The 25,997-nt window shown below is 36.5% G+C and overlaps 1 protein-coding gene across 1 annotated transcript in view; it reads left to right on the top strand.

Annotated features, from left to right (window-relative positions):
- Positions 1-25,997, top strand: part of mRpL15 (mitochondrial ribosomal protein L15) — a 162,094-nt gene that overhangs the window by 114,431 nt on the left and 21,666 nt on the right. Inside the window, exon 4 of the mRNA XM_067145472.2 lies at positions 17,009-17,168. Within this exon, the coding sequence (XP_067001573.1) occupies positions 17,009-17,168 (160 nt within the window). The remainder of the gene's footprint in view (positions 1-17,008; positions 17,169-25,997) is intronic.

Raw genomic sequence — 25,997 nt, forward strand, 5'->3', positions numbered from 1 at the left:
CCTTGAATGATTCCTGAATGCAAAACGCATGCGTACACACTTCTGAAGAGCCAGCAGACAGGAAAAAGTAAGGTGAAACCTTAAGAGTTCTTCTGAGAAGAGTTCATCATTTTCTTTATGTTCGGACTAACTAATGAAGTCTCCCTTGAGTTCCTGATAAACATACACAACAGGAAAAACTCCTTCACTCTCAACAATAGCTATAAAGACCAACGGTAAATTGTATTTTAAATACTGTGCAGAGACGTGAAAGCATGATCTTGAACATGATATAACTTCTTCATTTAATCACCTTTGAAAGCCTCTCTCTATATTACGTAGCTTCATTAACACCACCCTTCTGTAGAAGCACAAAATAATCTTGTAATCTTCACAGGTCCGGTATTCAGCTCGACGAGAATATAAAATTGGTATTAAGGAATTCGTTTTCTGAGAGTTTGGAGGTTGACTGTGCCAGTATTTGTGGTGTATTGTTGCAGCGTTACGTGTAGGGTGGGGGCAGGTTTCTATGATGTTTATTGCGGGACATAAGGCGGTAAAGCTATGGCGCGAGATGAAGAGGAGCAGGGCGTGTATTGTTTAGTATAACGCCTTGTGTAATATAAATGTCTACATGCTAGCCTATTTCCCACATTTTGGCTGAAGACGACGCCAAACAGCGTCGAAACTAGTTCCAAATGTAAATATATGTTGTAATAAACTATAACAATTTTGTATTGAAAAGGTGGACCGTTTTAAGTTTCCTATCTTCCATTCTCAGATCAATACGGACAAAAATGAAATTCTTAGATTTGAACAAGTTGGAGTGTCATGTAAAATGATAAGAGCTATAGAAAAGATGTTTGCTGAAGTAAAGTGTACTGTGAGAGTGAAGGAAGGAGTAGTAGTAGTAGTAGGAGAGATTATCTCTAAAATGGGTCTGAAACGAGGGTGTAAATTGTCACAGATTTTATTTTCTGTTGTTCATTAATGATATACTAGAATTTGAAGGTGAGGAGAGATTTGGACTGCCATGTTTAAAAATCAGGATATTCCTGGTCTTGTCTTTGCTGACGACATACTCCTGTTCACACTAACGCCAGCTGCAATGCAAAAAAAAGTATTGATGGTATTGAGAAGTACTGTAAAGAATGTAATATGAAAATGAACGCACAGCAAACTAGACTAATGGTGTGAAAAAAAGGGAACAAATTAGCAAAAAAGGAAAAGTGGTATCTTGAGTTAGAATATTTAGGAATTATAATATCAGGAAATGGAAAATGGTCTGAACACGTCAAGAGGGCATAAATGATCGGTGCAGCAGCCCTAGCTAGTTAGATAACAGGATGCCTAATATTCATTTTAGGGTACAAAGAATTGTATTAAGTGCTGTGATAAAATCTAAATGTTATACCTTTCAGAAGTATGGAGCACAGAAAATGAAATCGCAATGCTTGATTCAGTCACTAGTAGATTTATTAAAATAATGACAGGCTTACTAATATGTACAGAGAATAGTGGAGCAAGATTACTGTGTACAGACATTAATATAAAGGTGGATATAGTTAAGAGAATAATAAAATATTGGTTTAGGTAAACAAAGGGGAGGAGGGGAGAAATTCTAGATATAGCTTACTGACACCAAATGAGGTACCATGACGGGTACTGGGCGGGCAACTTAAAGAAAGTACTAGAAGGAATTGAGATGGGGAATTATTGGGACAAAGATTTAAAAGAAGGAAAAGTCTGTAGGAAAGTGGCACAGACAGTAGCAGATATAGAAATACAAATGCTAAGAGCTGAGGGTAATAATAGAAGAACTCTGGAGGAATTCATGAATATATATCCGGGTATGAAAATAATACATGATAAATTAACCAAAAGAGAATACAGGGGAATGATATGGTGGCTGATGGGAGTTTATAAAAATAAGGCATTTACAGAAGTTGCAAATACATGTTTATTGTGTGAGGAGGAGTTAGGAAATGCACATTTCTTGAGGCAGTGTGAAAGTACAAGAGCATTACGGGTTAAATACTTGGAAGCAGAAGAGATAAATAAAATGGAAAGAGAATCTGAATATTATGCTCTTGTCAAATTAATGAACAGGGAATGAAGAAGGCCAGGGAAACTAGCAAAATTATTGATAATTGTAAAAAGCTTGTGGGAGAAAAAAATGAAAGTGGTGAATGAGGGAAGGGTCCATGCTGATGAAGTGCAAAAAAAAATGAAAGTGATGAAAGAGGGAATGGTACATGCTGTTGAAGAAACTGAAAACAGTGAAATCAGCACGAGGACACATGATTAAAATTATATTAGAGGACATTTAAACTACACATACAGGAATGCATGCTAATATTTCAGGATGAACCAAGTCTTGGCTCTCCTACCTTGGACAGCCGAAGTTGGAAGAGGGAGACTCCAAAATTGATCATTTTCCCCGCACACTAAATAAGCAGTTTAAAATTCATTATATTGAGTAGAAGAAAATATATGGTTAATTATTAATTTTTGAAGTATCATCTCTGTATGGGGTAATAATAACAAATTTTTGTAACCATGTACGTACATAACACAACTTTTGACACACAGATATGGAACATTATAGAGTTCAAGTTAGTAATAAGTATAATTATAATTTTAGTATTGTGTTCCATTTTTATATTTGTTTAGTTTTGTTCCTTTGTTCCTTACGTACTGAACATTTTCTAATTAGTAGTATTTCGGTTCATTGATATGGAAGCCGTACTGTATTCCTTCTAATTAGGTTGTTTGTTTATTTGTTTGTTGTTTGTCTACCTGTTTGTTTATTTGTTAGTTTGTTTTGGCTGGTAACGTAGAGCTGGGATAGGGTGAGATAGGCCTGACCTATCTCAAGCTAAAGTATTGATTCAGTACGTCTGCACGTGTAGAGTGGAGTAAGGTAGTGAATAGTATTAGGTTAGAGGAAGTAAGTTGTCAGTGAGAAAGGAAATGATGAGCCGAGTTATGGCATCCGTCTCGGCAGAAGAATGTAGGCGTGGCAGGCTACGTGTAGAGCTGACAATCTGCTCACATGAGGGCTGTTACATAAAGGAGTGGTGAGGAAATAACATGACAGCTTAAGGGAGGTATTGGTTTCCAGCCTCATGAGACATGTTTGGTCGTGACATCCCTGGGAAGGGTGGTAGCAATTCCTCACCAGGGGTGATGTCTCGACTAGACAGATTTAGGATAGAGTTAGTATAGATTTAATGTAGTTACGTAGTTAGTTTAGTTAGATGTAGAGGTAACGTGTTGCATGTGGAGCTGGCTGTTCGCCCATGTGTGAAAAACTACATAGTAGATTTAGGGGTTGTTACGTAGTAAGTAGTGAGTGCTTAGCTAAAAAATATTCTGTATGTAGGGGTGGCATCTTGCATGTGGACTGGCTATCTGCCCATGTGAGAGGCCACATAGTAGATTTAGCTTGATTTTATTTGTTTATAAATGTTCACTTCTGTGGTTATTTTGAATTTCGAATAGGGGAACATTGCAATTGGGCGAAAGCCTGTTCAATTATGTTCAATAAAATCTACTTCTATGATTTTGTTAGTGTCTCTAGCTTCACTTCGTCCCATGATTCTGCTAACCAATACATTACGTCCCGCGTGGTTATCTGTTTGAGGAATTTTGTGATGTTTTCCTTACGTTCTGTTGCTTACACAGATCTGCCAACCATTACGAATTTTCCGTCATTTGTACAGATTTCATGATAATATTATGGTATTATGGTTAAGGGCATAATTATTACAGAAAATCAATATTTTTTTACTTTCCACATGTAAAATTACAAATGTTTAATTCTAAGCGAAGTGCTGGGTGACATTGTGACATCACGATGTGCAAAATGCATACGTGCATTCCCATCATGCCCTGCTCTGGTCATCTTTTTTTTTTTCCTTTCACGGCTTTGCATTATGGCGCCATATTCATTCTGTCAGTGATCATGCATGGTTCCTGTCCCAGCTTTCTTATTCCAATTATTTTGTTGTTAAGGGAACCTGAAATATTTGTCCCAAATGAGTAAATTTATAATTCCATTATATTGGTCTGTTATTGACATTATACATTTTCCAGCTAACTCATTCCTGGTTGCCAGCATTTCACCCCAGTGTGCTAATTTGGACTCATCATGGGAATCAACATCTGTATCATCTATGGCCAGTCAGGCATCAATATTTGTAAATGAGACAAAGTCTCTCATAGACCATTGGCACTGCTGGTGGTTCCAAGTAGCCTAAACAGTGGCCTCCACTGTATGCACTAGCAATGCGTCTTGGTCGGTGTGTTATCTTATCATAGGATATAAACATCATGGATCTGATCCATATTGAATTGTAATCACAATAATAATTATTAAATTAATGTCGTAATGGTCCGCCTTTCAATACTATAATATGCAATATTTTGAATTACATTAACTAGGGACTAGTTTCGGCCTGGGCTGGCCATCTTCAGCCTTAATGTGAAACATATAACTAAACAAATGTACGTACACACAATTGACATAAAACAAATGAACAAAGATACAATTGACATTAAAACTGAGATGAAATTATGAGTAAATTTGAAGAAGAATTAGGCTCTAAATTCTTAGCATCTTGAGTATGTTCATGATCGAAACTCTTTCATGTACTAATATTCATAGAACTGTTAGTTCCATCACTGCTAATCGTGCAATTTCAATTGTAAATGGGAACTGGTAAATGTTGATCCTGTAGTCAATCACCAAATCTACTTGAGTGGTGTTAGCCGTATGCAAGTCACTGGACGCCGCTGTAAATAACCACCAGCTGATGCAGAACTGCTAAATGGTGTTTCAACATCAGTCAACGTAATAAAATGCTCTCATAGTGCTTGTTAAAATCATGCTGAAATGTTGTTGGACACTGTCGGGATGGCACACGGAGATGTGGTTAAAACAGATACATTGTGTCTGGTATAAAATTTGCAATTCATTGCGGTGTCCATGAAGTTAACCTGAATAAAATTAGATAAAATTAAATTAATGAATTGAAGGAGAGAGTGTGTTAGTTAGATGGCATAGGTTATATGAGACTTACGTCTCATTGTGGCATGTGGTGTGTGGCCTATATTGTGTGTGCCTCATACTAACGGTTGTGAGATTCAATGGAAAACAAAGGGAACAAAGGGGTGGGCAAGGGGAGAGGGGTGGGGCAAGATGAGAGGTCATGAAGGAGAAGGGGGTTGGAGGGGAGGGGAAGGGGAAATTAAGGCGGGGCGAAAGGATGTGGGAAAAAGGATGGCTGCTGAGGAAAGGTGCTGTGAATATTATGAAAAACTGAATTATGACTTGTTGGTTTGATGTTTCTAAAAATGGGAATTAGAAGGTCAAAAAGGATGTTTGGCTTTCCTAAAAAGGTTGAAATATTGATCCAAATGTATGAAGCAGCTTTCGGTAATGTTAAGGAGGGGTCCTTTGTTGATGATTTTTAGAATTTCCATATCTTGTTTTATGTCTGTGAATTTGTGATTGTAGTCATGCATATGCTGTCCTACAGCTGAAAATTTATTGTACTTCAGGGCATTGACGTGTTCCGAGTACCTTATTATTAAAATTCCTCCCGGTCTGTCCGACGTAAGAAGAATTACAACTGTTGCAAATAATCCTGTATACTCCTGATTTTGAATAACTATTGAAGTTGTTTATGGATGTGGCATTATGTAAGACTTGTGCATTCCTATTGTTGGTTTTGAAAACTACTTTTACATCGTGCTTTTTAAAGATGTTGGTGACTTTGTAGATTTGTTCGTTGAAGGTAAAGATAGAAAGGGAGGAGTTGTTTTGTTTATTTTTTTTCAAAGTGGTAGAGGGGCGATATTTCCCGCATCGTGCTCACTTGTTTCTCTCCTTGGCCACCTTCTGCGTGACGTCATGTGATATGAGGACAGGACTCGCCCGTCCTGCTGACACTTATTACCACTACAATTTAAAATGGTCATAACTTCTGAACCATTCATGCAAATAATGTCTTAACAAGGTCATTGTAATCCTTATAAAATACTGGAGGAGGTCAAACAATTTATTTCGATGAGGAATTCGAGGATAATATCAAAATATTTATTTAATGTTACACTGACTATAGCATAAAATCGCTTCTAGAGGGCAAACGATTGGAAATAGGTATATACTATCGTGGACTTTTTTGTAGAGGTTTCTATGCTCTACAATTTGTACGCTTACACTTGGGGTCTATCGTTGATGGTTCACGCAGTGTAAGCCAAAAAATCAAGTTATGGACCAGCATTTTTATCTCTTTCTACATATTTACTGTATATCGGATCACGGATACTGAATTATTTCATGAGCCTCGAAATATATTCAGAAATATAAGTTATTAGCACATAATAATGTTAATGTTATTGGTTTTACTTCCCACTATCTACGAATTTGAGCACCTTCACCATAGGACTGAGACAGGATCGAACCTGCCAAGTTGGGCTAAGAAGGCCAGCGCTCTACCATCTGAACTGCTACTCAGCCTGGCTATTAGCAGGTTCACTACGTGAACAGTGTTTGTGGTGTCAGTATCTGAAGTAGACACTGCACTGATTAAAATGCAGTCAACATATTATGGAATCGTGTGTGGTGCTATAAATTGTTGACACGTAAAAGAACTCCCTTGGGACAAAATTACGGCATCTCGAGTCTCAGAAAACCGTAAATGTTGTTAGTGAGACGTAACACAAATAACATTATTATTATTTTTGCATATTATAAAGACAATCACAACAACAACCATCATAGCCAGTTAGTTTGCTACTGTGATGGCATAACAGTACTACCTCATCAGCAATGCTTAGTTGTTGATACACTTTGTAATAAACTCTCGAATATCTCATACGGTAAGAAGGTGTCAGATATAAATGACTGAATGAAAATCATATTTTCTATAATTATTGTTAATACATAAAATTTCGATTTAGAATTTACCAAAAGACCGAAGAAAGTGGAGAGGAACCATATTTGCCCCTACCTGGCTACAGCTGGATAAAGGGAAATGATGATGATGATGACGATGATGATGATGATGAATATTTGATCATTGCATTTAAAGTTCCAGAATCAATATTTACTTAATTAAGATAAGGTTACATGATGAAAATTCAAACTACTACAAGGGCATCAAAACAATAATTGTCCAAGATGAACTGAAGGTGAAACGAAACATTTCGACGTCTTGCGCCGGTGTTAAGGTTTTAGGAATGATTCTTAGTTTGATCCTTAGCCAGGATCATATTCCAAACTTCTGTACTTCATCTTTTGCAATGAATGCAGAAATCCATCTGAATACGACTCCATCTTCTTCAAAACTACAAAGGTCACACTTTTTATTTGTATCTGATTATTTGCCACATTGTCACAGTTATATATAGTGGCCACTTGATGCGTCACCTACTGGATGAACGTTTAGTTAATAGTCACGCCAACAGATAGCGCTCAAATGTAAACCAGTTGCATTTCCTCGTAACTTAAGGAAATGAAAAATTAAGTTGTAACAACACCAATGACACAAATTTCCAAATATTTCCAAATGTTATTAAGTTCCGTGCTAAGGTCACATTCTTCTCCCGCAAAACTCAAATGAAAGTTATCTCAATGAAGAGATGAGTAGTTTAACGTTTTTCTAGTTAACTGTTCGAAACATTGCACCATAATAGCCAAAATTATCTCAATCAAGTGATGCGAAGGATAACATCTCAAGGAAAGAATGTTCACAGAACAGCACAATAATAATTAGAGAACGGTCATCAACCTGAAAGATAATACTGAAGCATGTGTCATACTTTAAGTCATCACAAGTTCCAAAATGGTATGTCAGTATTGTACAAGGCACACGTTCGCGATGAAGACATGGCTAGTAAGATCATCACATGCCAAAGCTGTTGTTAGTTCTTTAAATACTCCACAGAAGGAGTGCACCACAAGCAATGCACCACCAAATCTTCGATTGCTTCTTCAGCAGAGATGATGTTACTTGGACGTCCATATAGCTGCAACATAATTAGAAGGCAACAGCGAAGGGCCAGAGGAGCTTACAGCACCATTAAACTGATTAAGAAGTTCTAGAATAACTTTAGAAGTTTCCTAATTATTTGTTGTACCAAATCTTTTAGTATTAATGTCAATTAGTCCACTTAATTTCAGTTTGGATAAGCAATTTATTTTTAACTAACTGAACCTTTAATTTTCATTTGGAGGCACAATTCTTCTTGTTTCCAAATTTGGCCACGTATGGACCGCATTGAACTTAAGGATTTCTCTTCCTTTTCTTCTTCTCCTCCCAGAACCTCTTCATCCTTTCACTTCTAATCTTCCTTTCTTTTTCAGATATAGCCAATTTGGGTCTACATTTTGGTGGTTTCTCCTGGAATGTTTTGATGTCCACTCGGCTTCTAAATTCTTTTTTGTTGTGAATCATATCCATTGTAAGTCCACTTTCTATTGCATCTCTTTTTACCTCTTCGACCCACATCGTCATAGCTCTCAGTCCAGTGATGTATTTGAATACTTTCTTAGCTGTTTTTCATCTATTCTTTCTAGATGCCCATATAATTTTGGCCTTCGCTTTCACATGGTGACAGAGATTTTTTTCGGTGAATTTGTAGAGATTATCATTTTTTTTATTCCTCCACTCCCCATCAGCATTTTTTTGTTGTCCTAAAATTTTCCTTAAGATTCTCCTCTCCTTTATTTTGAGTTCTTGAAGCTCACCCTTTTTATTCATTGTCAGGCTCTCTGAAGCATAGAGACCCTCTGGCTTTACCACTGTGCTGTACAGTAGTGTCCAAGTTTCGTCTTGTAAGAATTAATAACTAAATATTTTTCCTAATTTTCTGCAGTCATCGAATGCCTTTTGTTTGTTAAGATGTTCTTATAGAAAGAGACCTTTCAACTTCACATGAAGTAATTGGTGCATTTTTCAAATTACCTGGCAAAGAAATATTTAATTGTAGACTTGCTCAAGCAAGAATGGTCCTTATTAAGAGAGAAGAAATTTGATCTCAAACACAAATATGTTTATTAGAAAAATGTTTCTGAAGAATTTTGTTTGGAGTGTAGCCTTTCATGAAAGTGAAGCATGGGCAATAACTGAAGAAGAAGAAAGAAAGATAGAGAGAAAGGGCGCTTTTGATATATGACATTAAACCGAGGATCGACAAAGGGATCAGAAAAGAAGAGTCACTAAATCTGAGAGGAGAACAATGTGACAAAGTTTGTGCAAGGGAAAATTGATAGACACAGCTTGAGACACCCAAGGCTTTCACCATCAACATAGCTAAGGGACGCGATTCTTTGACAGAATTCCTCACTTTAAATTATTAAATTATTTTTAGATGTTAGAGAAGTACAGGCTTTTAAAACTATTTTCAAGTGTTTAATTAAAAAACTAAAATTGATGTAAAAGTAGTGAAAAAAAAAAAGTGTTTTCTTTCAAATGTGCTAAATCCTTCAAAATAGTTAAAATATGTAATATTTATCAAAATATTTGTTATGCATCGAAATATGTAAAAATATGTAACTTTAAACTCCTGAAATAATGGTATTTTTAGTGTTATTCACAGACATTTTAACTTTACTTCTAACTACATATATGGGAACAGAATATGTAATTACATATAATCCGGGCTCTGCTTATTACCTTGTGGATCCACATCATCGTTAAGGTACTATTACCTTTAACATACATTTAATTTATAACTTGAAGGAATAGTACATCAATTAATTCCTAGTAATACTAATAACAAGCATCAAGTCTTCCAAGATTATATAACTGCTAATACAATTTAGTTAAAAGAAGCTTGAGCATATAATCTTAACCTTTTATTTACATAATTTCAAGCAGATTTGATTTGGCTAAGGTGAATTCGCCTAATACACATAGTATTAGTGTCACTAATAGAGTAACAGGAGTGAAAAACTCTAGAATAGTGCAAGGACCACTGAAACGAGGGGTTAATTTAGAAGCAAACTTATTCACGGCCTTGCTATTTGGATAACTTCTCACTAAAACGTCATCATCGATAATTAATTTAGCAGGTCAGCGACCTTTATTGTATCTTTCAGCAGCTCTTTGATACGAAACAGTTAATCTCTGTTTAGCCTTATGCCACATTTCTCGATCAAGATTCTTGTTATCAGGGAAAAGCTGGTCAATATTCATTAGGTTAGACAGAGGAGAATTGGGTGTAAAATTGAACATGATTGCCATGGAAGTTTGCATATGCGTTTCATGTACCGGAGAGTTAAATGCATATTGCACAAGTGGAGGAAAGTATCCCATTTAGCATGATTATCACTATGAAATGTAATTAGAGCAGATTTTAGGTTTCTGTTCATCCTCTCACTAAATGAAGGCTGGGGATAATAGGGCGTGGTGGTAACATGAGATATGGAAAGTACAAAACAGAACCTTCTAAATAAGTGAGGTAAAAGATTTTGCATTGTCAGAAACAATGAACTTGGAAGGTCCAAGCAATGAAAAGATGGAGTTCAAACAATCGATGGTAGTGAGAGTGTTAGTAAAGTGGGTCGGGACAATCCAGGAAAAATGGGTACAACCATCAACGCACACAAGCATAAACCAGTGCCCCCAGACCATTCTAGGTAACGGGCCCAATAGTCTATAAACAGCCTCTCCATGGGCCGTGTTGCAAGAGATGATGCTAACATCCCAATATGAATGTTGACAGCAGCTTTACTAATGGCACACTGCTTACAAGTTTTAACTAATTCTCTAACCTCAGTATCCATATTTTTCCAAATAAATGCATGCCTGATCTTTGTCTATTTTTAAAAACACCCAAATGTCCCCCCAAACTAGTATCATGATAGTATTTGAAAAAACAGGGATAAGAATATGAGAGCAAACAATTTTCATCTTATGGTCATTTTGCGACTTGCTACACAGAACACTGTTCTTGAGAAAATATGGTTTAACAGGTTTACCAGCATTAATACTGTCAATGATAGGTTTCAACTCAGAATTAGCACATTGACGCTTAGTAATGTCTTGGTACAACAGGGGAAAATTAGTCAATAAGGCATTAACACACCCATATAAGCACATACACAAATCAGGTAATTTAGGGGTTTGAATTTTGTTGGTATTGTTCGAAACATCACCAAACATATGGCTCATGCCATCCACAATCACATTTTCTTTGCCACAGATGTGTCGAACATCAAAATTGAAAGATCTAATTGGAATGGCCCATCGGGTCAGACTACCGGAATGATGGGGTCTATAATACCAATATAAATGGTCCATTATTGGACATTATAAATTTTCCAGCTGAAGTTGGTAAATAGCACATCCACCAAGATGGTTGGTTAGTGGATACCATAGAGGCCACTCCGTAGGCTACTTGGAGCCACTGGCAGTGCCAATGTCCTATGAGAGACTTTGTCTCATTTCCAAAAATTGATGCCTGCCTGGCCATCAGATGATATAGATGTTGATTCCCATAGGGAACCTGAAATATTTATCCCGAATGAGTAAATTTATAATACCAATGTAGTTGGTCTGTTATTAGACTTTATAAATTTTTCTGCAAACTCACTCCTGGTTGCCAGTGTTTCGCCCCAGTGTGCTAAATTTGGCTCATCAGTTGGTAAATAGCACACTCACCATCCGTATGACAAGACATGCTGGTGACCTGGCTCTTTTTAATATGGCAAAAATTAGTTTTAAATTCTCTGGAATACAGGCTTTCAGTAGACTTCCTGTAGACATACAATATGCACTCATTTTGCTATTATTTAAACAAACAATAAAAGTTGTGGGAAAGTTACAATGCAATGTCTTCTAGCTATAAGAGAATGTAACCCTGCTGTTAAATTCATGATTCTTAGCATGCCTGTGTACAGTATACTGTATTTGTGAATAAATATCTCCCTAGCTTATCCAAAAAGTTTAAATCCATAACATATCTCCTCCCCTGGTGAGGCTATGTTAACATTATTGTTTCTCCTTCCTTAAATCAATTTGTGTACCTGTCTCTTAAGTCTCCAGTAAGTACATCATTAAGTAGGATATTTTCTTTTCGTACACCATCATATTAACTAAGTCAATTTTCTGGCAATTATTTTGTATTAGTGTTACTATCATATTTAATTAGTTAGATCAACCAAAAAAATTACACATACCTTATTCTTTCAATTCATGTTGGATAATATTTCCTTTATTTGAGATATATTTGACTTTGTACTTCACATCTCATGATCCGGTACACTGGTAAACATCAAGACTTAACTCACAAAATTAAGAATGATGAGATTGCATAACACAATGAAGGTCACAAGGACCCACAGAAAAACATATTCCAGGCTGAGTGGCTCAGAAAGTTGAGGCGCTGGCCGTCTGACCCCAACTTGGTAGGTTCGATCCTGGCTCAGTCCGGTGGTAATTTGAAGGTGCTCAAATACTTCAGTCTGATGTCGGTAGATTTACTAGCACGTAAAAGAACTCCTGCGGGACAAAATTCCGGCACCTCAGCGTCTCTGAAAACCAAAAGAGTAGTTAGTGGGACGTAAAGCCAATAACATTATTATTATTATTATTAAAACATAAGAATGAAAATTAAAGTAAGAACAAGAAGTTTCCCTTCCGTGAAGTACGCTTGACTGAGAACAGCATGTTACCCAAATTGAGATATGGCAAGGCACATCACCAGATAGAAAATAATGAAATAGTCTCAAATTCGAACCAAATTACAAATAAATCATAATACGAAAAATACCAGATTACACAATTAACACGGCCTACAACCAAAATTTCAGTTACAAGCTGGCACAACAACCACAACACGACAGCGTCACGGCATCTTCTCACGTCAAATGCCACTACAATAATAAACATAAAACAAAGACTACACTCGCCAAGGCCACCTTGAACCAAGGAAAAAGGCCAATAACAATGGCAAATTAACAATGGGATGTTGTGCAATGTCATCATGCACCAATTCAAGATGATGTAGATAATAAGGTCACAACAATTACCTGTACAGCACGTATCTTACTAATATGAAAATTCATTCAAATATTTTGGAATATAAATTAACGTGGAATAAACTCAAAATATTACTATGTGAAGAGAAAATTCTTGAAAATTATGTAAAATATGAAGAAAATATATTAAGATGCAAGTTAGCACACCACCACCCAGGTTCTCATATAAAATAAACAGAAGTAACATCCCGAAAAATTTAAACAGATACAGATCACCCACTTAAAGCTGATATTCACCGGTAACTAATAACCTGATAGAACATAAATGCTAGGAATAAACACCTTGTTAAATGATGCAACAATTATGTAAATCAATTAATATAGGAAAAGAGAAAAAACTAAACTCAATTCACGTCAACAAAGTACATTACTTTGGCTGCAAACACACGAAAGTTTGAAATTTAGTTATAGTTTAGTATGATTTTCACTTTCAAATAGTGGTTAAATTTATATGAGTACTGTCTAACACAGGAATATAATGCCTGAAAATCGGAACGCCATTTATTGAAAATCCAAAGGGAAAGCTAAGAGATTAATTAAATCGGAGAAAGAAAAAAATGTTGGTTGGATTTCACTGCCAAATTAGAAAAGGACAGCAAAAACTCTTTTACAGCATTATGAAAAATAGAAGAAAACCTTATGTACCGGTGAAAGTTATAGGAAATGAGGGTGGAATGGTTGTATGGAGAGAGACAGGTACATAAGACAAGTGATGAGGAACTATTTTGTGCAGTTATACGATGGAAAAGATGCAGTGGAGAAGGAAGGAGAAAGTTCAGAAGCTGAAAGTGAAGGAGTGTGAAAGTGAGCCTTCCCTGACCTGGTCAGTGGTTGAAAACGCTTTGAAGAACATGCGGAAAGGCAAGTCACCTGGCCATTCTATTTTAATTAAGTTGTTTCTTTTTCAGGTATAATTTTGTTACCACATGTTTTCTTTTTCAGATAGTTTATACAAATTTTTACTCAAAATAAGTTTCAGCAGACTGAAAAGCCTAACAGTTACATTTTAACTGAGTCAAAACTGAAAGGAGATGGCTTCATATATTACAACTTGCTTTACGTCACACTGGCACAGATAGGTCTTATGACGACGATGGGATAGGAGTGGGAAGGAAGCGACTGTGGCACAGCCTCAGCATTTGGCTGGTGTGAAAGTGGAAAATCACAAAAAACCATCTTTAGGGCTGCCGACAGTGGGATTCGAACCCACTATCTCCCGAAGCAAGCTGACCGCTATGTGACCCAACCTGCGTAGCCACTTGCTTGGTAATAAATAAGTCATTGCCCAACAGATGTCTCCATAGTCACTGCCAAAAACCTATGTTTATCTGGATATCATCAAATACACCTCAAAAGAAAACTATTGATGCCCCCAATTGGGTCTACAAATAGTTTATGTTATTTGGTCATTTCATAGGACTGTGTTATTCAGTTATATGTATGTCAATAATAGTACAGCTGAAAGCTTATATTTGTGTTCAGTAGAGTATCGTGGATTCCTCACAGAGGCATGGAACGAGTAACCATGAAGTAGCAAAATGTATTTAATAAATTTAAATTCTACTCGCCCTAATTACAGTTATAGGTTATGAATTTCATTATGGTCCGTATTGACAATTGATCACTATCAAAGGGTGTTGGTATCCATACCAAATGCACACAATTTATGAGGAACATAGGTACATTCACTTCAAACCAAATTAAACAATAGATCACTACATCTGATGAAAAGGAGTACCTATTCAAGTTATGAATGTTCTCCTTCAACAAACCATTACCCATATTACTATTGTACAAAACATAATTTATAAACCAAGTGGCTCATCTATGCAGATGGGGAATGCCAACTCCCAAATCAACTCGGGAACATTTGGTTGCTGTCGGAGCGACGACATAGTTCGGCACCAACAGCAACAGTTTTGAAGTGTAATTTGATTTCAATTTTGGATGTGTTGTTCGAACTTCGTCAGTGTTTTAAAATTTGGATTGTAAATTGAAACATACCAGATTGTTTTAATTCATTATGTATTGTCTGTGAGCATATGTTTTTCCAATTGGATCGTGGCTGAAAATGACCGAGTGTGTATGGGGTCGAAACTAGTCCCAGTTATATAAGACACTATACAAGCTAATGGTATTGAATAGTTGAACCCTTTCCTACCCTTTGATACTAATTACATGTAGGTGAAGTCGACCCTGCGATTTTTTTGATTTTTATATATATATATATATATTTTCTTTTTTTTTTTTTTTTCAGAATTCAATAGTGATGTCACTGTAGAATTCCTCACATGCTTCCAACTCGACAAGATTATCCTTCTCTATAGACATCATTCCTGATGCAAAGAGATGACTCTGATTTTGAGAATTGTGAACGAAGGATTTTATTCACTTTAGGGCAGAGAAAGAACGTTCTGCAGATTATGTAACGAGAATAGTAACCAATGTGCACAATTTATAAAGCTCAGGAAGACCACTATGGAGATCAGTGGTCAATTCAATAGGAACTGCTGGATTTAAACCGCAGTCTTATCTTTGAAGTGTTCAGAAGTGAACATTGCCCTCAATTCGGATTAAGGCCCCTTAAAACAACAAGCAATTCGGATTAATGTCGAACTATATCAAAATATTTTCCATAGACTTCGATCAATTTACTGAAGAAGAAAATAAAAATTTCTTACAATCATTCTGTGGTGCCAAAAAAAATTATGTGAAATACTGTATTTCAGTCTAAAACTCTGGCCTGTAAAGTTCAGTTATCTAAGGTTCAATATTGTGCAAATTTCTATCAAAGTATTAAGATATACCTGCTGCGTGTCAGTACTTCTTCGACAACATTGTCAGCAATATTTTCAGACACAATGGTGATATAGCCTGGTGCTTGCATATATTTTCAGATTGATTTTATTTTTATTTGGTGTGACTTAAAGAATATAAAAAATGCTCTTTTTATTTGATGAAATGACATTCTGCATTATAAACGTTCTTATTCCAGGTTCTATACCCTAACTTTTCTGTTAGGTCAGCCTATAAATTGTGTTCAGTCAAATGGAATATTTTTTCTCCACATTAACAAAGAGTAGAAATATTAATATTTATGTTATTTTCTTATTTGTTTATGCAAGAAAGCCAATAATACTGTAAAGTGAATAGACCTTATTTGCTCAGTTTAAGTGTTTGTTGGGTAATATTCACTGAACTTGGGCAGCTGCTAGATTCAGTGTTTCCAACTATCATGAAGTCACTAATTGGGTTAAAATGTCACTACATGGGGGAATATTGATGCATTAAGTGGATGAATAACTACAACATATCTAATTAAAATTAGAAGAATATGCAGCTGAGGTTCCTGTCTTACGCAAGGCATTTACACATCTCTATTTTCACCAAGTTCAGCTGACTAAAAGGACCTTCTACCTTTGAATGGATTAATAGCAACAGCACCTAAATCCAAAAAACCTCCACACAGCTTTGGGCTGGCTAATGTCGTTAAGACCAGTCCTGGAAAATGGAGCAGCCATATGGGATCCGTCCCGAAGAGAGCTCATCTCGCTACGGGGTAATCCGTGCTTCCTGCTTGACATCACTTCAGACATTTCTTTGAGCTATCATAATGCATGCAATGAATGCCTTGCATGCAAGGAAAATATGCCCCTGTTTGGGAGGTGGCCATACCAGACAAAGCTGGCGCTGCACCTTAATTAAGTCTATGGCCACTTCCTTCCCACTCCTAGCCCTTTCCTATCCCACCATCGCCACAAGGCCTATCTATGTCAGTGCAGCGTAAAGCCAAATTGTAAAAAAAACAAAAAACACTACCAGAATTAGTGCAATTTCAAACCTCTATGTACCATGTTGTTATTTGTGCATGACTATAATACAGTTATCCTCATATCTCTCTGTTAAATGTAAATATGGGAGGCAATATGACAATTATTACATACTTGTTTGTATTAAACGGTAATTTTGTTCCAGGGAGCTGATCAGTTTAAGTCCAAAATCAACATAGAGGTACAGTGGGCCCCGGAGCCTGTCATTGCTGCCATAGAGAGGAATGGTGGTGTTATTATTACAGCATTTTATGATGTTGTCAGTCTTTGGGCAATAATAAATCCAGAGAAGTTCTTTAGCAAAGGTAATATTTTAAGCTTTTAAATGAGCCTTGCTAATGGCTTTTAAAACAACGTTCTCAATTTAAATGGTCTGTATTGAATTTTATTGGTTTGATATTGTTGTACATGTGAATTCCTTTAAAATCATTACTTCTGTGTGCTGTCATTTTCTATTTTTAATCCTCAGCCTAGTAGATAAGTTCACTGGACAAAAAATTAGTCACTGTAGTGCACACACACAGATGGATCGTTAAGTCTGCACAAGTGGCGCAGCAAATGAGTCTCGTGCTCAACCACAAGTGCACTGCCTCTACGTGACCATAAGGCAGTAGCAATCGATGAGACATTGATGTTTCAAGCGGACATTGTACGTTAACATGGATAGATGTAAGGATGTTACAGAGTGTCAAAAACGGGCAATTGTGTTTAGTCGTACCCATGGCCATACGGTGTTGGCGTTTCACAGTGGACTGTTCAACGTGCGTACAAGCAGTGGTGTACTACACATGGCCATGAAACCCGACATCAGAATTGTGGTTGGTAAAAGATCCTGACTGAGAGAGACCGGAGACGTGTTTCACGGCTTGTGAATCAAAATCGCTTCCAAACCTGACAGGAATTGCTGCAGTCAGTGAATGAAGGTCCATCACAATCTGTCAGCTAAAGAACATTGCGATGGGAACTGCATGCAATGAACATCTGGAGTCTGTTACGTCGTGAGAGGCCATGGCTCACACAGGCACATAAAACCGCATCTTCCGTGGGCTAGAAATCGTCAGATGTGGATAGTAGCTAACTGGCAGAATGTAATGTGGTCAGACAAATCAAGTTTCTGCCTATATTCCATGACGCACATCGCCGCATGTACCTAAGGCCAAAATGAAGCATTTCATCCTGGTTGTGTGCAAGGTCAGGTTCAAGCTGGAGGTGGGTCTGTTATATTGTGGGGTGTTTTTCGTATCATGGATTGGGCCCGCTCACTAAGGTGACCACTAACATAAACCAGCATGTTTATTTAAACATTCTGTATGATCATGTGTTGTCTTTCAGTTAACATCTACTTGCTGAGTATACTATAAATATCCTGATTTTTCAAGATGACAACAGCAAAGTTCATCGGGTAGGACACATATGCGACTGGTTTTATGAACACTCCCCCACCCTATTACCTTTTGATGGCCTGAAAAATCACCTATCTTAAACCGCATTGCAAATCTCTGGGAATGTTGGAACAGCAGGCAAAACGCCGACATCAGCATCCCCGCAATTTTGTGGAATTGCATGATCAAATCTTCGGCGAATGGCTTAACGTGGATGCGACGTACCTGCACAACTTGTCCAGTAAGCGTATGACTCTTACTGAAGAATGTAAAGTAAGGTTTGTTTATGCACTCGAAAGGTTTATCGTATTATTCATTTATTGTCTGTCTGCATTGTTGGCTGATTAGTCATTGTACTGGCTTTCAGTCCAGAGGGGCCTGGATTCAAGCTGAAAATGCATTTGGTTAATTCCTCCTGTTGGGGGTTAGTGTTCATCACTATACTTCTCTTCATCTACATACAAATCCCTCCCCCCCCCCCCCCTACACACGCACGCACACGCGCGCACACATGCACACACACACCGGTACAGAAACGTGCACAGGCGTGCCAACTCTCCCGATTTAAGCGAGAGACTCCTGACTTTTCATCGTTCTTCCCGATCGCCGGGACCGATCCCTTGGTTTTCAAAGCAATTTCAGGAATTTTCATATTATTTTAAACTCCTGCACATTTCCTCGTTCTGTTGATATATGGCTGAGTATGGCTGATGGTTATGAATTTCATGTTTTTGGTCCGTATTGAACAATATATAAGTAATAATAATAATAACTTAAATGTTTCCACCTTTTCAATACAATATATTCACAAATTTACAAAATTATACGGTACTAGTTTCGACCCATCTAGGGGTCATCATCAGCCGTATTGAAGCAAAGATCATTTGTGGCGAAATCCTAAGACAATATTATTTTAAAGAATAACAAGTGAAATGAGATGTTATGGTAATAGTTAATAATACAAGGAATATACATAATAAGAGGTTTTTAACAAAGAATAAAGTATAAATGGGGTGTTGTAAAAATTATAATCATGGAAATCAGTAAGTTCTTGTATTGAAATGAAATATGGCTTAGGAAACTGACTGATATCCTCCACAATTTAACCAACCCCGCAAATAACCTCAATAATAAAGAAAAAATTGCTGAACAAAAGCGCATATACGCCCTCAAGAAGAAAATTAAAGACAACGAACTCATCATAACCAAAGCTGACAAAGGCAATGCAACAGTTATCATGGATAAAAAAGTATATATTGAAAAAACAAAAAACTTTTTCACAGACAGCTCATTTTCCATAATCAAAAAAGACCCCACCCAAAAAATTCAAAAACTACTTAAACAAACTCTTAAAAACACTTCATTTTTATTTACCGAACAGGAAAAATCCAAACTCATACATATGAACCCAGGACTCCCCACTGCTAAAGCTCTTCCCAAAATTCACAAAACCGGAATTCCCATCCGGCCAATTATCAACTATAGACCAAGCCCCTTATACAGAATATCACAATTCATCCAATGTTTCTTAAGAAAAAATTATCAATTCTTATCCAAAAAGTCTATTAAAAACACATCTGAGCTAGTAGAAAAACTAAACAAGTTCAATTTGCAACCGGATCACTCCATCCACTCTTTCGATATTGTAAACATGTACCCAAGCATACAAGTATCAAAATTAATTCCGATAATTATAAACAATTTAAACAAAAACAGCCACTTAAGCAAACTAGAGATACAAGACTTTATCACAATATTAAAACTTATCATCGACAATAACTTCTTCACTTTTGACAATGTCATATATCAACAAAATGGTTTGGCAATGGGGTCACCGGCCTCAGGTATCTTAGCAGAAATATACCTGGACTTCCTCGAATACACCAAAATTGACAACGAATTCGAAAACATTCTCTTTTGGGCCAGATATGTCGACGATGTCTTTGTAATCATGAATGAGAAATCAATTAACGCACCCACCACCCTCTTAAGACTCAACAATATTGATCCTCATATCAAATTCACACTAGAATCCGAATCAAATCAAAAAATCAACTTTCTAGATTTAACCATCACTAGAAACTCAGATTCTTTCAGTTATAAAATTTTCAGAAAACCCACTCAAACAGCCTCCACCATTCGCCAAGATTCAGTGCACCCCCAGTCCCACAAACGAGCCACATACAACAGCCTAGTTCACCGAGCCTTCAGCATACCTATGTCCAATAAAGATCTAAAAAACGAACTCAACACAATCCGCGGAATCGCAAAATTCAACGGCTTCAGCAATCATTTTATAGAAAGGATAATCTATTTATCACTTTCCTCAGAAACAATAATGCAGCCAACCTAAACTCAATCCTAAATTTAATCAAAGGTACTTTTCCAAGACAATTACACTTTCTCCCGCACCCTTCAGCCCCACCTTAAGCCCTCTTCCTAAGCCATATTTCATTTCAATACAAGAACTTACTGATTTCCATGATTATAATTTTTACAACACCCCATTTATACTTTATTCTTTGTTAAAAACCTCTTATTATGTATATTCCTTGTATTATTAACTATTACCATAACATCTCATTTCACTTGTTATTCTTTAAAATAATATTGTCTTAGGATTTCGCCACAAATGATCTTTGCTTCAATACGGCTGATGATGACCCCTAGATGGGTCGAAACTAGTACCGTATAATTTTGTAAATTTGTGAATATATTGTATTGAAAAGGTGGAAACATTTAAGTTATTATTATTATTACTTGAGTATGGCTGGTCGATAGTAGTTCTAATAATCACAACCAGATGTCAATACCAGGCACGGTACCTGGCCATGTGCTCTTCTTTGGTCTATAATACAGTCAAATACTCAAATAGCTTAATAATAGGAAGTGTAAGTTGCAAGCGAGTAATCTAACCTCAGAAGTAGCATGCCATAGACATCTACCCGGGGCAGGACATGTATAAGTGCTCGTGTTACGTCACGTAGTAGTGCTTCTTGGTTGTATGTCTTAATATATGTTTTGGCCAAAACATCAAAAAAAGAAATATGATGCAGTAAAAGTGCTTATAGTTAAGAGTTTCCTTGTTTCGGTGAATCCAGGAAGGCACCAACTGAACGAAGTAAGTAGGCCTACACATACGTACTGCACATATTTGCAATAAGTTCAATTGATCTGATTTAATTTAATTTTGGTTTTAATTTTTAGCACTGATGGATCACTTTGGCAACCTATGACTTACTCAAGAATATGTAGTGCACATTTCATCAGAAACAGAAGATCTGTACACCCACTAAGTCCAGCCTATGCTCCGACAGTATTTCCAGATGAATACAAGAAGAGGAATGTGTTGCCGGGGCTCAACTTACAGTGCTTTCACAGACAACTCAAGCGATTGGAAAAGGAAGAATCAGACAGAAAATTTTCAAGTACAGTTTTCCCAAGTAACATAATCAAGGATGCATCCGTGGGAACAGATGCATCTGATTTTCATTGTTCAGACTTCATGTTTTCTTGTTCAATAAATGAAAACAACGTAAATACACAAGCATGTATTCCACTTAATTTCGGTCTGGGAGGGGACATTACGAAACATGATAAAATGTGTGGAACGGAAGACTATCATTCAGACATCAAGGGTCCAGGTTTCCAAGGCCACAGTTCCATAAGGAACAATACACAAATGCATGATTTAACAGGTGTGAAATTCAACGTCTTTGCCTTGCTGCTTGCGTTATTACCAAACTGTAACATTTCAAAATTATGTAAAGAAACCAGATTGCTGATTTTCCTAGTGAAAATGAAATCGGACTGTCCTATTCTGCTTTGAGAGTGCTGTTCAGTGTTCAGAGGACAACGATTTGACATATTTTTACGACCGTGCTTATGTAACTGATACTGTGTACGAAACATTTCATATTCTGGCCTAGTAAGGAAAGTATTCAAGAAACAATGCCTCCAGCATTTAAGAGAAATTATGGTAATTGTCGAGTCATTATTGACTGCACGGAATTTAGGGTTGAACAGCCTCCCCAAGTAGATCAGAGAGTGTATTTCTATTCTCAATACAAGGGTTGCTACACTGCAAAAGTTTTAATTGCAATCACGCCCAGTGGTATGATCACCTTCAAATCTGAATGGTACGGTGGAAGAGCTAGCGACTCATTCATAACAACCGACAGTGGTTTATTAACTTTCCTTCAACCTGGCGATGAGGTCATGGCCGATAAAGGATTTCCTGGCATCAGAACTAACTTATCTGGCCGCGGTGTTGTAATTGTGACACCACCATTCTTACATGACGGGAGATTAACGACTGAGGAAGTTGAGAGTACTCACAATATTGTGAGTGTTAGAATTCACATAAAAAGGTGTATTCAGAGAATCAAAATATACAGTATATTACAGAAATTACCAACAGAATTTTTTCCACACGTGGATGACATCATGCATGTGTGTTGCGTGTTAACGAATTTGCATCCTCCAATAATTAAAGAATAGTTTAAGAATTGTTCTACCATCAGTTTGTTTGATATATTCTTTGTTTACATTTTGATCTGTTCAGCGTTCAACAGCAAGCAAGAATTGACAAATAATTAATTAATAAATACTGCTAATTTTTGGCAAGAAATTATTGAAATATATTTGGTGAGACATTCCTCGACATACTTATTGTCCTGATAAATAGGTATTGTCAACTGTTGTGCTTTGCTATATACATATAGATCACATTTTCTCAAGCCAGTTACGTACATCAGTATTTGTATTTGTGTGTAATACATATGACTTGTCTTTAACTGTATGTTATGTTGCTCATCAGAGTACATTTTCTCGCACATTTCCTGACTCATCTACTATTGGTTTATCTTTACAGGAAGATGGACACTTCTAACACTCTGTCAGCTACATTTCCTTTGAGAACTATGCCATCTGGAGATCCAAAAATCCAAGGTTGTTTCTTGTGGATTATTAACCGATATTGAATAACATGAACACCAAATGAACTTCCACAGCATTCTGTTGCTTCAGTTTCCATTTCACTTCCGTAAGAAAGATTGTTCAAAGCAGCTCCCCCAATTACAGATTCAGTTACAAATGCGAGAGCTAAAGTATCAATATTGTGTTGCCTAGTTTTGATCCGATGTGCTTTTGTGCTAGCAGATTTTCTTTCTTTCTTTCTTTCTTTCTTGAAACCATCAAGGGCTTCCTGATTGAGATAGAGTATCCAGGAGGACTTTAATTATATGATCTGTATCAATCTGTACTTGGCTGGTAAAAAACATTTCATTACTCACAGTGCGAAAGGTGTATTTGTCTGACAAGCGCACGTCATTATAGACTTGTAAATGTAGCCTAATAGCTATGTCACAATTTCCTCACATTCTTCTCTCTCCACATCATTCACTACCCTGTCTATCAATGAGGTGACTACGGCCCTTCACAATTGTTCGATTTCAGTACTTGTTTCTGCTCGAAGCATTATACGAAGACTGCAAGGCATGTGTTTTAAAATATCCTCAGTTAATTCGAAGGGGGGAAGAGATGTCTCCAAAGTCCTTTTATCGAACAGTTCTTCTACGCGTTTCAATTTTCTATATTTTTCTGTTGACATTGTTTTCGGGCTCGGTTTTCCCCGTTGTTGCGGATGGTCTGTTTTGGAGACAACACTTTCATTATTTATATAATACACTACCGCAGCTACGTGTTTGCAAGTTCCTCTGGCGCCGGCAGGACAGGAACATTCGCTGGTAGAGACATTACGATTCTGGTCAACCTGAACACAAAATAAAAATGCGTACAACTTAGCAAACATGCATTAAGTAATACTTACTAAATAAACTTTATAAATTGTTACCTAACTACACCTTGCCTACCTTAAGTTTCACGATATAAGGCGGCAAAGTGACAGTCAGGTGACTTTTCCTGTGATGTATCCAAAACCATTCGAAATGAACTCTTCAACGCTGTTCACATGGCCACTGACAACAAGGTTTCTTCCTTTATTGCATGATTCACTTAGATCCCCGAATTGAATCGCTTTAAACCCGCAACTTGTTCTAATGTCACACATGCTGTACTGAGACTCTCGCACTATGCCTCACCTATTGTTTCAAAACAGGCCACTATGTAGTGCTAATAGTAGCATTTCGATCTATCTGCACAGTGCCTATATGTAGGTGTGATTTTTCAGTTGCGCATGGCGGGAAGTGCGATATACTCAAACATGTGCAAATGAAAAAACATAAGGAGAGTGTCCAGTGTGTAGAAAGAAATCAGAAACTGAACTTTTCCTGTAAAAAACCAAGATGTAAAGCCTGTGACGAATGTCAAGGCTTTATTTACGTCATTTATCGTAGAATACAAACCTGCTTGTAAATTGTGTCGACCATGCGGGGTCTTTGTTTTTTTGCAAAATGTCTCCTGATTTGGAAATTGCTAAATGATATGGGTGTTCTAGAACGAAAACAGTGGCTATCATTACAGAAATGTGCATGGAAGAAAGGGCAAAAATTGTATCACATTTGCAGGTGAATGCATTTTCTGTCACTGCTGATGGTACCAATAAAAGCGACTTGAAAATATATTGTATTGTTGTAACATTTTCTAGGCCTGAACTCGTTGAATTTCAGAGTTGTCTACTCTCTGTGCCTAATTTGGGATGCTACTAGAGCTAACATTGCCAACCTTTTGCTCTCAACTTTTCAGGAATTCTGCATTCCAGTAAAAAACTGCCTAGCTTTTGGTGCTGATAATGCTTCAGTAATGGTATGTATGTTGGGTATTGCCCCCTTCTTACCGGGCATAGCTCAGCCAGAGAACAAGAGTCCTGAGGGTGGACCGTTCTTTTTCTGGCTTTACTTAATTTTGAAGGCAGGGAAAGATACAAGGACTAGCGACAATAACACACAAATATAAAACAACAGGTTTTGACATTTATTGTGAACTAACACATTTAACAACAATAAAATTTGACTAATAATCTTGATAAAATAAAAATTAATTCTTCTCTGCCAGTTATTTTTTTCTATTGCTGTCTGCACCAAATATCCCTTAATGTTGGCGGACATTATTCTGTAAAAATACACACCTGGATTAGCCTACTTCTGGCTTAACGAAATTATAACAAAATGAAAATTATTTTGTAGGAGGACCTCCTTTCAATAATTAATTAATTTTAACAAATTAAATGAAAATTAAATTAATCTGATTTCCTTTCTCTTGAATATTAAATAATCATATTCACTCATCTCAGTATTTGTTTAACTAAATTATTCCTTCCTTAGGATGTCAAATAAAATCTCATTTCAATTAAAATTGAAAATTAATTAAATTAAAATGTTATCAAAATATAATTCAAAATATGTCTCCCTTGGACTTAAATTATATTGCACTATTGTGCTTGTACAATCATTGTTTTCCTCAACCTTCTTCAAATATTTCGTTTAACAAACAAAAAAATTACTTTTTCATATTTTTATCTGACAAATAAAAAGTTACCTTTTATTATTTCATTTGACAAATGAAAAGTTACCTTTTAATATTTGACACTTTCTGATACATTTTTAACAACTTCGGCTTTACAAATTTAAATGGTGAATCGAGTCCACGGAAATGATCCTTCCTTATTCATTACCGTGTGATACTCTAAACTTTGTTCTACTTAAATAACCAATAAAATTCCTTAAAGGTTTAAATTCAAAAATTTTATGCCATCTTAAAAAAACGACACTGATAAGATTCAAAATCATGGTC

This window comes from Anabrus simplex, chromosome 4 (assembly GCF_040414725.1).
Source record: "Anabrus simplex isolate iqAnaSimp1 chromosome 4, ASM4041472v1, whole genome shotgun sequence".
Classification (NCBI taxonomy): Eukaryota; Metazoa; Arthropoda; class Insecta; order Orthoptera; family Tettigoniidae; genus Anabrus; species Anabrus simplex.